Source organism: Chrysemys picta, chromosome 11 (genome assembly GCF_011386835.1).
Source record: "Chrysemys picta bellii isolate R12L10 chromosome 11, ASM1138683v2, whole genome shotgun sequence".
Classification (NCBI taxonomy): Eukaryota; Metazoa; Chordata; order Testudines; family Emydidae; genus Chrysemys; species Chrysemys picta.
The window spans coordinates 12688593-12703305 of NC_088801.1; the positions used below are offsets into that span (position 1 = coordinate 12688593).

The window sequence follows — 14713 nt, forward strand, 5'->3', positions numbered from 1 at the left end:
GCTGTACTGTCTTCTATGTATTTTCCGCCGCCAAAGGCCTCTTGCAACATTCATATTGGGCCAACGTTGCAGCAGTCAGATAGAATAGCTTAAACCCTGTGGTAAGGACATGGACAGGAAGCTTCAGTCTCTAAAAACCATCAGCCATTTGGTACCAAAAGCAGGGGTGGCTCTATGTTTTTTGCTGTCCCAAGCACGGCTTTTGGCGGTGCGCCTGAGGGCGGTCCGCTGGTCACGCAGATTCAGCGGCATGCCTGCGGGAGGTCCGCCGGTGCCGCGCCTTCGGCGCCCCACCGCCAAATTACCGCCGAAACCGCAGCACCAGCAGACCTCCCGCAGGCATGCTGCCCTCACAGCAACTGGCAGGCCGCCCTCCCCTCCCCCCGCGGCTTGGCACCCCAGGCACGTGCTTGCTGTGCTGGTGCCTGGAGCCGCCCCTGACCAAAAGCACAGGCCATTACCCCACCGCTCATGGAAGAAGACTGCGCTTGTAAGTACCAGGCTGTTCTAGCCTCTTGCATAACACAGGGCAAAGAACCTTTCCATACTCAGACCACCTTTTCCATAGGATTCCCCCAGGATGCCCCTCCATTTAGCAATATGGGAATGCCGGGCTGGTTGCAACAACTGTGTCCCACGCACCCAGTTGAGAACCCTGCACTAAGCCGACATGGGACATTTTCAGCAGTCACCATGGCTGCAATTGCTTTTTTGGATTTATCTAAATGTATAGCTCTGTTTACAAAGGTCTAAAACGGATCCATTTATGCTTACAAGAGTTAAAAGCAGCAGCCTCCCGAAAACGCATTTGCTGTAGGGAATGCCAGGGAAACACTGGACGATACTGATAACATCATATATGCACAACAGTTTTATTTTTTTAATATAAAAAAAGATTCTAAAGACTGCAGAACACGTGGGTCCTAGTTTTTTTACACAACTGCTTCCAACACCCGGTTTAAGCTAATTTTCCCCTAAAGACTTGCAATGGCAAGGTCTCTCCTGAATTTGGCCTAGTCACCTCTTCTACTGGTATATGTCTGAAGCTGCAATATGGCACTTGTTTCGCTGAGCTGGAGGGTTTAAGGTATCCAAAAAGCTGGGGTATGAAGAGTTCCGCACCTCTCAGAGTCAATGAGCCCAGGAGCATGTCTTTGTGTCCAGGAATCATACAGCACATGCCCTGCTGAGCCACTTGTCTTTACTGTGCAAATAACAGCCTTCTGTCAATGATCAGTCTTGCTTTAAAGGTATTCTCCACTGAAAAGGATTCCAGCTTCAATTCAGGAAGCAGCAACAAAGTCAAGCAATTGTCCACAGCACTCCAGTTCTGGTTGCGTCAGATTTTTCATATGCAGTCAATCAATTGTGCCATTATAGGACTTACTTAGCTTGTTGAATGTGAAATCTAAGCTATGCGTAGAAATAGGCTTTCGGTAAAGAGGATTGGATGCCTAAAAAAAAAATCAAACAGAAAAGAATATGAATGACAGTAACACTGATATGAAACCACATTTGCTCAGAGATAAATCTCCATTTGGCTTCCTCTGGAATGTGTTATTCAAATACAAAGAGAAACTGGGTTGCTGTGGTGTCTTCATAGGAAACCTGGTAGCAGACTGCACCAGTGTTCCATCTAATTCAGTAGCCTGTCTCCTTATTCTAGGAGAATTTCCTAGAACCTAGAGCAGCTAAGGTTCAAAGGTAAGCAAAGCAGCGTACCCAGGAAAACCTGCAGAAGCCGTTTCCTTATTGACAACTCCAATTGGCAAAGCTAAACAGGATGGGGCAGAATCACCAGAAAAACCATCTTATAGTTTAGTCAAAAAGACAACGTAAATTTTAAGTAACAGGATAATCTTCAATGCAACTATAATGGGCTTGCTCAAAGTTAGTACTTCTAGTCTGCAATGGGTAGTCACAATCTAGACTGTAAATTCTGTCTCCTGATGTGTGAGTGTACAAAATCTAACACAACAGAACCCTGATCTCAGCTGGGGCATCTACTACTGTAATCTCAATATTAAAACTGAAGACTGAACAAAATACTGCTGAGTATTTGGATTATTCCCTTATGCAGGGTGCAGCGTTATTCCCTTATAAGGAGCTGCAATTAACCAGAGTAAGAGCACACACAGCTAATGGGGCCAGACTGCCCCAGCCCCACGCTGCAGCACACCTGCGTGAAGCAGGGCACAGTTTTGCCAATAGCATCTTCATATCAAGTCAGACAAGTCTTCCTTTAAGTCTGACACCCTCATCATGAGCCTCCATGTGCCGTATGGCCCCCCATCCCCAATCCATGAACCTTCTCCTACCCTACCCCACGCAGCCCCCCTCACCATTTCATATCTCGCCCGGGAGCGTTCGCTTTGGAATCTGGCAAACTCCCGTCTGTCGTGAATGGTGACAAGCAGCTTCCAGACAACCAGAAGTACAATTCCTATCAGTAAGATGCTGCCCACCACGGCCAGCAAGATGGTCAGGGCGTTGGGTGCAGAGCCACACTCTAGTGAGGAAAAAAAAGAAAATTAGCTACGATGGGGGACATGCCCTAACATGGGATGTGCACTGGGTAACATTAGACCATTCAGATGCGGGGAGCAGAGAGAGCGAGAACGCCACGGACTCTGATGGAATCGCTCCTGATTTACACTGCTGTCACAAGAGGTTTACCTTGGCGTTGCCCTTTCTAGCTGAAGTTTTAAAGAGATTTTCTCCAACACAAATAGGGGAAATCCTGCCCCATTGACATAAATTACAAAACTCCCATTGACTTCAATGGGGCGAGAATTTCACCCAACGTTTGTTTACGATCTACTGCACTGCTGCCAGCAACACCAGCCATGCTTCTGTAATGCAGGAGGCCCCAGTGCAAGCACAGAGGGTTGAGGGCTTAGTACAACTGACAAAGTGCCAGGGGCAAGTGTCTATTTCAGCTCCTGGACAGCCCTGAGCATGAAAATAGGAGCTCATTAGAATCATTAAGCGAGTCTATTGAATATGGCTAATGGCTCTGCTATTTCAATCAGGCATAAGGTGCGGCAAGTGCAAAATTTGCAGTCTCTTGAGGCCAGGTCCAGAATGGCTTATGCCACAGGAGACATGTGCAGACTTGCTAGCAGCTATTGTGCCAATCTGATCGGTTCATTTCACAACACCACAAGGGTGCTTGTTTGGGAAAATGCCTTGCAGCTTATTAAAGTAATAAACGCTTCACATGCCAGAAACACAGCTGCCGTCAGCCATGGTCTAGAGAGACCAGCAGGATGACATGCTAGTGGACACATATACATTATATGCTACTTGGGCTAGGATCAGTGTTTGGAAATAGAAAAAAAAATCGATAGTTGCTGTGGTTTATGAACAGGAGTTTATGAGCAGGAGCACTGAGAATCTCCCAATTAATTCAGCTGGCAGGTGACTGTATAGGGCTATATTTGGAAACTCAATACACTGGATGCTTTTTAGATATGACAATAGATATTTCTGATTTCTTCAGCCAGGTTTGTGATAAAGTTTTGCAGTCATCTAATGCCAATATTAGAGAGGAGCACAGGCCATGAAATTCAGCATTTGGATCAGGGGTGTTGGTTCTCTAGCCCAGAAGTGAGTTCCTGGCCGGGGAGGCTAGCCCCCGGCCCCTCCCCTCTTGTCCCTCCTCCCCCGCAGCCTCAGCTCGCTGTGCCGCCAGCGCTCTGGGCGGCGGGGCTGTGAGCTCCTGCCGGGCAGCGCAGCTGTAAGAGCCATCGGCCTGCCCCAGTGCTCTAGACTGCACGGCAGTGTGGCTAGCTCCAGCTGGGCAGCGCGGCTGCCAGTCCCTCTGAACGGCATGGTAAGGGGGTGGGGGGGGAGTGCGGGAGTTGGATAAGGGACAGGAGGTCACGGGAGGCAGTCAGGGGACAGACAGCAGTTGGATGGGGCGGAGGTTCTGGGTGGGAGGGCGGTCAGGGGATGGGGAATGGGGGGGGGGTTGGATAGGCATGGGAGTCCCAGGGGGCCTCTCAGGGGGCAGCGGTGTGGATAGGGGGCGGGGCAGTCAGGGGACAGGGAGATGGGGGTGTTGGATAGGGGTTGGTCAGGGGACAAGGAGCAGGGGGGGTTGGATGGGTGGAGGGTTCTGAGGGGGGCAGTCAGGGGGCGGGAAGTGGGAGGGAGCAGATAGGGGGCGGGGGCCAGGCTGTTTGGGGAGGAACAGCCTTCCCTACCTGCCCCTCCATATAGTTTCGGAACCCTGATGGGGCCCTCAGGCCAAAAAGTTTGCCCACCCCTGCTCTAGTCAATGCATTTTAAATCATCCAGAATCCTTTGCTCTCTTCAGGACTGGCTTTCAGCCCAACCAGTTCAAGCAGCTGTTTGGGGACCCACACAGTTAGGGGCTTTGTGCCAGCTCGGCTGACAGGTTGCACCAATTTCCTGCCTCTTCCCCCTCCCCAATGTGGAACTAGAGACTGAAGTGACTCACCTCACCTCCACTCTGATACCACAATGGAGTCACTCGCCCAAAATGATTGTGACCCTTCAGTGCTCCTCAACTGTCCCTCACTGCTGTGTCTCCCCTTTCCCTCCACTGTCTCGTGCTCTGTTTCACATTTGGGAGGGAAATCTCTGTCACGTGTGCCCTCTCAGACTCCTCCCTCTCCTCAGTGGTGTCTCTCCCAGAACCCACCTCACTTTCCTTTTGATGCCATATCTTCCGAGTACCCCTGCTACCCCAGTTCAAAAACACACCCCATCATGTCACAAGGAGGCTGACACTATGTCTAGGGACAGGCAGAAACAAGGCAGCACGCACACACAATGCCACCATAGAGCCTCTCTCTACCCCATCTTGGTGGCCTTGTGACAGATTTATGTTGTAACAGCCTCCCTACTGTGGGAGAATTTAACTGCAGGACCTGGAAAATGGCCTTATGTGGGACAGTAGAGATATATGGGCTTAGGACCAGAGGCGGCGGCACTGACATCCTGATTTTCCGCTCCCCATCTAACCCAGTTTAGAGTTCCATAAACCGTAAGGTCAGCCCGGACTCAGTTTCCCCAAACATTGATCTTAGTTTCCTTAAAAGCCTGTATCGAAGGAGGGCTCCAAGCTTTCTCCTTACCCAGAATCTGCTAAGGCCGCAATTACTGGAGAGCACTTAGCCTTTCTGACGAACAGACTCATTTAGCAGCAGCCTGGCACCTCTCAGGAGCTGGCATCTTATATCAAAACAAAAAATAAATGCAGAAACAACCTGGCTTTTTGAGGACGGTGAGATTGGACTTTCCACTGGGAAGTTCCGAGTAGGTGAACTTCATCACACAGTCATTCATGGGGTAGACACACAGGACCGAGTGCTGGTCATCTGTTTCTGGAACGAAATGAAGAACATTCCTGAGGTTCTGTTAGCGTGTAAGATAGCCCAGTGCATCTCAAACACACGTTAAACAGTGAAGACATTCTGTAGCATTTGGTGGTATGGCATCTCCACACGGTGGTATAATGTTCAGACATTTGTTGTTCAGCTGTTTTCTTTCTGCAGGAAGAAAAGCCTCTACCATTCAAAGATCTGGCCTCAGAGCTGGATGTGTTTTCTGGAATTCTATAACTCTGGGGACTTTGAATTCCTTTAAATACGAGGAGCTTCCTGTTGGTACATATGGTGCACATTACGGAACAATTCAAACAGCTGAAATACAAGAAACCATTAACACTAGAGGGAAGAAAAAAAACCCACAACCCAACCACGGTACCTTAGCTTTGTATCTATCATCTGGACACTCTTCTATGAATACAAGTAAATGGCAGTGAAGGAAATGTCTGGGTGGGTTTACCCTACTTCATACAAAGAGAGAAATTAATATGGGTCTCTGAAAGAAGGTCAAGCAAATCAGAACCTTTGAAAAATCCCTTTGCAAGTTCAGCAGCACTTCCCTTCACATACTGGAGGAGTCGGGAGAAAATACAAAACAAAGAGAGCCTGGAAATGAGCGCAACGTGATTATGATTTGTGGGGAAGGTTGAGGTTTAAATAGAACAACAACAGAGCACTAGCAAACATGAAGATCTGGAAAGATGAAAATACTCAGTACCGACATCCTTCAGCGACGGGCACTCTACAGCTACCCAGATCACCACAGCAGGGAGCCAATGTGGTCTGGTGGGCACGGCACCAGCTTCAGCATCAGGAAAATGGGGTTCTAATCCCCTACCTACTGCATGACTTTGGGCAAGGCACTTCCCCTCCCAGCTTTTGCCCTATTTAGGCTGTAAGAGATGGTCCTTGCCCTGAAGATCTCACTATGGGTATGTTCACCCTGCAAATCAGAGGTGTGATTGCAGCTCGAGTAGGCATGCCCATGCTAGCTTTAATCTAGCTAGTGTGGCTAAAAAGCAGCAGTGAAGATGCAGAGGCACAGACCCCCGCATGGCTAGGAACACGAGTATATACCCAGGGTTCCAGGCAGGCTTGTACAGCCATGCTGATGCCTCGGCCACCATTCACTCTTTTTAGCCACGTTAGCTAGATTAAAGGCAGGACACGTATCCCAAGCTGCAATCACACCTCTGACTGCAAGGCAAACATACCCTGGGTGTTTCTACAGTGCTTTGGCTGGGATTTCCAGGCACTAGCGTAACACAAGTAATAATTAACGATCATGCACACGAACATTTTGAAGAGGTTAAACTTGCACTCAGTGATGCATGTAAGAGTAAGATACTCAGGGCAAATATAAAAGCTGACATGAACTTGTCTTTCGACAGTACCATCCTATGCAGTTCAAAAAGGCAGCCATTTTTCTTTTCATTTCCCTAGCTCTTCAATTTGGAAAGCTGTGGATAAAGTGATGGATATCGGTCCATTTTATGAGGAAAGCAGTGAACTGTTGACATAAATGAGGATGTTATTAAAACCACAATCCATCGCTCGACTTGCATTCCAAATGTGCTGAATTGTTTTATCTCCGGAAATAATCAGGAGGTTTATTTTTTCAAGACTGAGACGGAAGTGGGGAGTGGGGGGGAGAGGAATAAATTGAGGGAGAAAAGGTGAAAGTGGAGGAGTGGCAGGAAATTAGAAGACTTGTTTGAAGTAGGAATTTGTTTTGTTTTTTTAATGTACCATAGAAGACAGAGCAGGCTGTTTGTGTTACTGCTGCTGTTGTAACTAAAAGGTCTGTCCGTGGTTTCTTCGGACATCTTGGCATTGCAGGGAAGTTATAATGTGGGTGCAAAACAATCAGTTTGATTTCAAATGTGCTGCCCTGGCCAGTCTCAGTTCCAAGTAGAGCTTTGTAGCGTTTAAAGCAGAAGGCTGAATTCCATGTATAATTAAGATCGGTGAGCTGGGGTACAAATTGCAGAGTATTCACGGTTCCCCCTCAATCCCCACTGGGGTCAGTGCGACGTTTGCACCATCATCAAGGGGAGAATACGGCCTTTGTGTACCGACTAAGCTTGTAGGCTGGGATTTGCAAATGAGCCTAAGGGAGTTAGACACCCACATCCCATTAATTTGAAATGAGAGCAGGACAGCTAACTTGCTTAGGCACCTTGAAAATCCAGGCCACAGTTACTATTGCTAGTAGTAGCTGCTGAGTGCCTTACTCAGATTCAGTATCAGTGGGAAAATGATCACATTTATGAGCCTGCTACTTCACCCTATTATTTTTCGTCCTTCTGCATTTCCTCTGTCTCCCTTTTCCTTTCTGACTTCGACCTGGCCTCACTAGAGAAATGATTACCCCTCCGTTACAGTAACTGCTGCTAACCGTGCAGGGATACAGCTGCATCCATGTTAACAACACTAGTGTAAGTAAATCTCAACATTCCAGCCTTTAACAAGCATCTGTAATGTGCACTATATAGCGTGAATATACTGTCAGCCAGGTTTTGGTCTCAGTCTTAACAGGCTTCAGATCTTCTAGTACTTGAAATTAAAAAAAAAAAACAACAGCTCCCGGCCAAAACAAGAAAGTTTAAAACTAAACCTTGGCTGTTAGTTCCCCTGCCCCATCTTCCAAAACAGCAGGGGAGCTTGCAAACCACAGGCATGATTCTGTGCTTCTACCCAGCGCCATCTCACAGGGTGCAAGTCAGCACAAAAATGTGGCCATATGTGTTGCAAGACTTAGGCATGAGAGTGGAACTTCAACCTACACCCCTGCATTTTCAGCCTTCAAACAGACACCAGACTAGTCACGTGAAAGTAGCTTTTTGTGAAGCTTTCTGTGAAGAGGCTGGAGGGATTTAAAGTGGCCTGATGACCTTGCAGCTTTTGCAGTGAGATGTTATTAAATGTGGTGTCACAGACCCACTGTTTGAATCTCTTGGTGCTTGTAACAAGGCTGGAAATAATATGGGAAAAGGTAGGAACCCCACTGCTCACATTGTTTAAAACTAGCTCAAAGCATGTGAGAAGGAAATAGACCCCGGATGGCAGTTTGGGAGGAAGCTGGAAAAGGACAAGGTTACCTATCATATTTTCACCACAAATTGCAGATTCTACGAGCGGGGTAGGGGGGAAAAGAACAGTGAAAAAAGTTACAAATGTGAAAGGTTAGAGACGACTTAATTTATCTGCTCATTCAGAAAAGGCCGTCTGTTCCACCCCAATGTCCTCATCTTTCTATGCCAAGCCCCTCCCTTAAAGCTCATTTCTTCCAAGAGGCCTAGAAAACATCCCACCTTGATGAAGTGTTCATGTTACAGACACAAGGAGGGAGTGTGCCAGAAAAAAAAACAAACACAAAAAATGCTGCTCTAACAAGATACTTGCTAACTCTTCCTGCTTAATCACTTTCCATTGGGTTGCATCCTGTTCCCCTTACTTCCTGTATTAACTATAGACAAAAAGCACATAACACAATTCAGGTGGTCTTCATATTCTTTACTCCTAGGTCATTTGTGCACTAGGGTAGCCCCGGACAGTGTAACTTCATGGCTGCCCTAAATATTGCTGTCTGTTAAAAGTTCTTCAGGGCAAGGATCTTGTCTTCTTACCTATCTATAACGGGCCTAGACATCCTTGGTATTATGTATATAAAAATACCTTTTAAAGTAATTTTTGCTTCATTACACGGCCAAAGCTTCTGAATCATGATTAATTACTCCTGCTGAAGGATTTATTTGACTGGGATCTTGGCAAGTTTTGGCAGTGCAGACTGGTATGGGTGCATCACTTAACCAAGACAGCTTCCTATTAACTCTATGGATCACAATGTAACCAGGCATGCGAGTTTTGCATTGTCCCTGTCGTCATAAACTCTCTCATTTACTCCTGCCTCTGTAACAAAGCAGAGAAAAATCTAGGGGTAGCTCTAAGACCTTCTAGAGGGAAGAAAGAGTGTAGACTCCCACAAGGCAATTAATTGAGTATGAAATTTTACTTAATAAAACGTTGATTCAGAAGATAGAGCCAACATAGCAGCAATCCTCAAAAAGAAAGCTGACTGCAAAAGTGCAACCAGTATGACTTATGTAAATATCTGGAAGAGATACATATTAAAACCAAACAGAGAAACCTATTTGATTAACAAAAATGGTTCTTCACTATTAAGAGATTAGGTAGAAAACTGGTTGATTTTACTTTTAAAAACAAATCAGTTGCATGCTCATCACGTACCACGTGAATTGAAATGTAGTGTTTAGATTCTGAATTCCAGATCTAATCTGAATCTAGTCACATTTACTGTGTCAAGATTATAAGTGTTATGTGTAGCTGATATGGATAAGAGAATAAACCCAGCATATGGTAAATAGTTGGATGTGGGGTGTATGTTGTAACAGTGAAGGGATTATAACCTGGAGGTAGGAAAATGGATTAGCCTTTCTAAATCCAGATTTTTATTTGTGACCTACTTTATGGAAAAGCTTCGATGCCAATCAGGGTAAATACAATTCTTTGCAAAGACCAGTTAAATCTAGCCAGTTGCAACAGCCTCATGCCTGAAGTTCCCATATGATTCTGCTGTACATTACTTACTGAGGACATCCACACGTGTAATGATCTCATCCTTGCAGTGTTTTGGGCAGGTTTGGTTATCAGCCAGTCCTCCTGAGTTATGTAACATGCACTCAATGCAGTCCCTTCAGGAGGGAGACACAAAGAGAAAGACTAAACATCTTTGAAACCACAGGAACATTCAGACCTGCCACACAAACTGTTTGCCAAAGGGAATCTTGACCTGTTAATCCACAGTCAGGGGCATGCGCAGGAATTTAAATGTTACTGCCTGGGGGGAGGTGGATTGTGTGGGGGCACAGAACTCCTCTGGTTGGGGGAGACAGCAAACTCCCCCTTCTCCTGGGCCGCGGAGGGAGATCTCCTCGACACAGCCCAGGAGCAGAAGTTTTGCATCCCCCACCAGCTATTGGGGGGGGTGCCCCTGCTTGCCCCCTTTGTGCACGCCCCCACACAGAGTCACACATCTGCATCATAAAAGAAATAGAAACCTTTTGGCCAAGCGTCTCCAAATTAAGGACAGATTAACCCTGGAGGTGGGGCTGAATTGCGAAGTTCCCTGGTTGTCTGGGTGTGTTTGTATTTGGAACTTTGGTGTAACCCGCTACAGAGATGGATGTTGGCTGTTAAATTTGGATCCAGCCCTGAATGTTCTCTCATTTCAGGCATTTGGGGATCTAGATTTCTTATGTGGGACCATCTCGGAAATGGCTGAAAGCAGAAAAGACAGACACCATAAATATTTGTTGTGGGGCTACAAGCATTTAAATGATCAAAGTGGCTTTTCCATTGTATTTTCAATCTCTTAAATCATAACCATTCCCTGGCATCCTAGTGCTGTCTCCGTACTACACAGCAAGATGCATTGAAATGAAGCGGATCTGGCTGCCAGTAATTACCCAGTAGAACCCACATTAGAACAAGGCATGAAATGACCTGTATTGGTCACTTTCTGCCAGGCTCAGACTGGTTTGCAGGAAAATTTCCCAGAGAGGCATCTGGACACCTCCAGCCACATGCTAACAATCCCCCAGTGCCTTCCCATAATTCCCTGTGTGTGCCCAAAAGGACAGGCAAATTCTCCCACAATTAATTGGAAAAGACTCACAAAGGACCATGGGAACCCCCAGACGTCCTAGTGACACACACATGGGGGAATACAGGGCAGACACTGCTCACACCTGGGCTAGGCTAAGCCAGGTGCCATCTCTGCAGTGAAGGCCTACCCTCAGGCAGCCGGTCCAACCTGAAGCAGTGATAGAGGCCCCTTATTTGAAGGACTTCTGAAATCAAACACAATTTCCCTTCATGAGGCAGAGTGAGCCATTCATGGGCACTGTTGGTGAGGTACCTTTTAGTGCTGCAGGCACCTGGGCAGGTAGGACATTTCTCGCACGTCTCTCCAAAGGCTCCGGGCTCGGTGCATTGGCATTTCCCACAGACACAGTTGCCTCTGCCGCTGCACATCTGACTGTCATTCGAAATGCAACGGTTAGTCTCCGTCGAGCAGTTGCAGTTGTCTCCGATGTAACCAGCATGGCACTTGCACTCCCCACAGTGACACTCTCCATGGCCTAAAGATAAGCGATAACAAGCACAAACAGCAAACTTCAGCGCAAGTGAACGGACGGCTATCTGGGATTGGGATGCAGTGACAGTGTGCTGGAGGTAAAAAGGAACAGAGAGGCATCAGTAACATTCTTGATGTTATCGAGCTGAAGGGAGGGAGGTTAAAAGGATAAAAAGATGAATGCAAGACAAATGCTTAAGTATCAAGTTACTTGGGGCCTTAGATAGAAAGTTCTTAGTGTCTTGTTATTGTTCTTACTATTGTAACACACAGACTGGCCTGCAGTGGCAAAATCAGTCTGAACTTTTACAGCCCAGTGACAGTACACCTCTACCCCGATATAACGTGACCTGATATAACATGAATTTGGATATAATGCGGTAAAGCAGTGCTTGGGGAGGGGGGGGGGGCAGGGCAGGCTGCTTCCTGGAGTGGAGCGGAGCGGGGCCAGGGACAGGGCAGGCAGGCAGGGAGCCTGCCCTGGCCACGGTGCGCAGCGCTGCCACCCCGGATCCGCTCTAGGTAAGCGGTGCCAGGCCAGAGCCCATACCCCGCACCCCTTCTGTACCCCAACCCTCTGCCCGGAGCCCCCTGCCGCATCCCACACCCCTCCTGCACTGCAACTCCCTGCCCTGAGCCCCCTGCCACACCCTGCACCCCTCACCCCTCCTGCAACCCAACCCCCTGCCTGGAGCCCCTTGCCACACACTGCACCCCAACCCTCTGCCGCACCCCTCCCACACCCCGACTCCCTGCCCTGAGCCCCCACCGCACCCTGCACACTTCTTGCACCCCACACCCCAATTCCCTGCCGTACCCTGCACACCTCCTGCACCTCAACTCCCTGCCCTGAGCCCCTGCCACACCCCACACCCCTCCTGCGCTCCCTGGGGGCAGGGAGGGGGCAGAGTTGGGGTGAGGACTTCAGGGAAGGGGTTGGAATGGGGCCAGGGAAGGGGCGAGAAGAGGCGGGGCAGGGGCGTGGCCTCATGGAAGGGGTGGAGTGGGGGCAGGGCCAGAGGCTGCAAGTGGGGTGTGTCAGTGATGCGGCCCACGGGCCAATGCACTAGTCCTCATGCGGCCCTCGAGGTCATCTGAGTTTGAGACCCCTGGGCTAAAGCATGGTTGCTGTTTTCTCTGGATTAACATTTCGGATTCCTAGAGCCCCTTTAAAGTGTTACTCCTCCTATTCTATTACCCACTTATACAGTGATTGACATTAAAGTGCAAACGAAGCCCTGATAGAACCTTTCAGCAACAACTCATTGCAGGAATAAAATATTCTTAACTGCTGCAAAGGGGTCAATATATACTTTGCTGTGCCCGTTACTATACATTTCAGATATTCAGGATTCAAGGCTTTCAACGCCGTGCAGAATGGGCCTAGCAGATTTCCTCTTTCCTCTTCTATTTTTGTAAGAAAAATTTCAGTAGTAGCCTAAAGTTTGTGGCTGTGTGAAGACTCCAGTCAAGCGAAATGGAGAATTGTTACCCCCTGGTTTAGCATTAGGATTTCTGCTGTTATTGGATCAGTTTAAAAAAAAGGGGGAAAAACCCTCAGATAATTTAAAGCTGAGGACCGCTAGAGGTGACGTTCTTTCAGCATGCAGAGTTCTTCATTGTTCCAGCCTGGTAAAAGAAACATGCTAATAAAGGATACATTTGTTTATATATCTGCACAGGGCTTTCTAAATGGCCTGAGAATTTCAATGTAAATCCAGCTCTCCCGGTTTACCACAGAGGGAAGCAAAGAAAACCCTACCCTGACAGTGATTTAAAGCAGAAGGGCCTGAAAAGTAGCAAAAGAGCAGCCGAGCCTTGGATTCTTCACACCCACCTTCCCTGCTGAAAGCTGGCAAAGGTTCTGAAACAACACCTTTAGGAATATTGCTTTTTAACCCAGATGTGGCTATATCCTCAGCTGTACAGAAGACAATGTTTAACAGATACATACTGCTGAGTGCTGGAGAGCTACGGTACGGTCAGTATAATCTCGATACTCACTGTAGTTAACCAGTGGAAGCTGAAGCAGATACAGAAAAAACAGCGTTTGTGGTCACTTCTCTACAGTCTTCTTAGTATAGCATCAGATTTTCCTAATGTACCCAGTGTGGCAATCAATGGAACTGCCCTCGTTGGGTTTTATGCCTGGCTTCTGCTTGTCCACATGGCTCAGAAAGAAGAGCTTTCTCTCTCCACCGTTCCCCAAGCTCCTTCTGTCCCTCAGGTGTAGGACTCAGCTTTATTGTAGAGCAATAAAAGTTGTTAGAGTGCTTTTTATAGCACTTTCCTGTTTAATGAACAAGGTATGTGCCATAATAATCAGGCTCCCTGATGAACTACTGGACACTCACTTCCTATGCTACCTTTTCTAGGCAGATCCCTAGCTAGATTCAGATGGGTTCCCTACCTCAGAAGGATGTTGGGAGGACAAATGTATTCGATTGTCAGGTGCTCTGATACTCAGCTGAGGGGCGCCCAGATAAATACTACAGATAGATTCACTGTGTGCATTTTAAAAATCAAACAGTTGTTTTACCCTGAAGTTTGGGATGAATTTAGGATTGCTGGAAATTAGTGACTACAGCATTGGTCCACGCCAGGCACAGAGTGGGCAGCTGCTGTTCCAATGTTTCCTCCTCCCCCTAGTCTCTGCAATGGGTTGTGATAAATCCAAATGCCTAGGGTTCAGTCTTTCATGTTACTGGGCCTAGGTCTGAGCAGCGGAAGGCTACTGGATTAACCATTTCATAAGCCAGTTCATCATCTCTCCCTCCCCTCTCCTTTAACAGATGGAAATATCTACGGGCTTCTTTGGGAGAGTTTTCCCACACTGCAATACACAGAGGGAGGAAATGCATCAGAATAAGTCCTGCCCGCCCCCCCAAATAAATCCAGTACCTGAAGATTTATTTGCCAAAAAATTATCCACCTAGCTACAAGTTACATTCCTGTTTCTTAGACACTGTCATTGATGGTCCTTTGTCAACTCCAAGGAGAAGCAGCTGCACCTGCCACTGAAAATACCTCTCAGACTCAAAGCACCTTGCTCATCAAACAATGCAGTAGATCTGACAGCAGTCCCTCGGGTTTGTGGGCATTAGACAAGAGTTCCAATCGTTATCGATAAACGGAGAATGCAATATAGTGGTGCTCCTACTGTAGCTGTGGGACTTGGAGACAGCCTGAAAAGTCA

General features: G+C 47.4%; 1 protein-coding gene across 1 annotated transcript in view; it reads right to left on the reverse strand.

The window, feature by feature from the left end:
• Positions 1 to 856: 856 nt before the first annotated feature.
• Positions 857 to 14713, reverse strand: part of ITGB5 (integrin subunit beta 5) — a 113148-nt gene continuing 99291 nt past the window's right edge. Inside the window, exons 11-15 of the mRNA XM_005279823.5 lie at positions 11299 to 11521; positions 9969 to 10072; positions 5238 to 5354; positions 2343 to 2509; positions 857 to 1454 (exon numbers count right to left, since the gene is read on the reverse strand). Coding sequence (XP_005279880.2) covers positions 1359 to 1454; positions 2343 to 2509; positions 5238 to 5354; positions 9969 to 10072; positions 11299 to 11521 — 707 coding nt within the window. The 3' untranslated portion in view covers positions 857 to 1358. The remainder of the gene's footprint in view (positions 1455 to 2342; positions 2510 to 5237; positions 5355 to 9968; positions 10073 to 11298; positions 11522 to 14713) is intronic.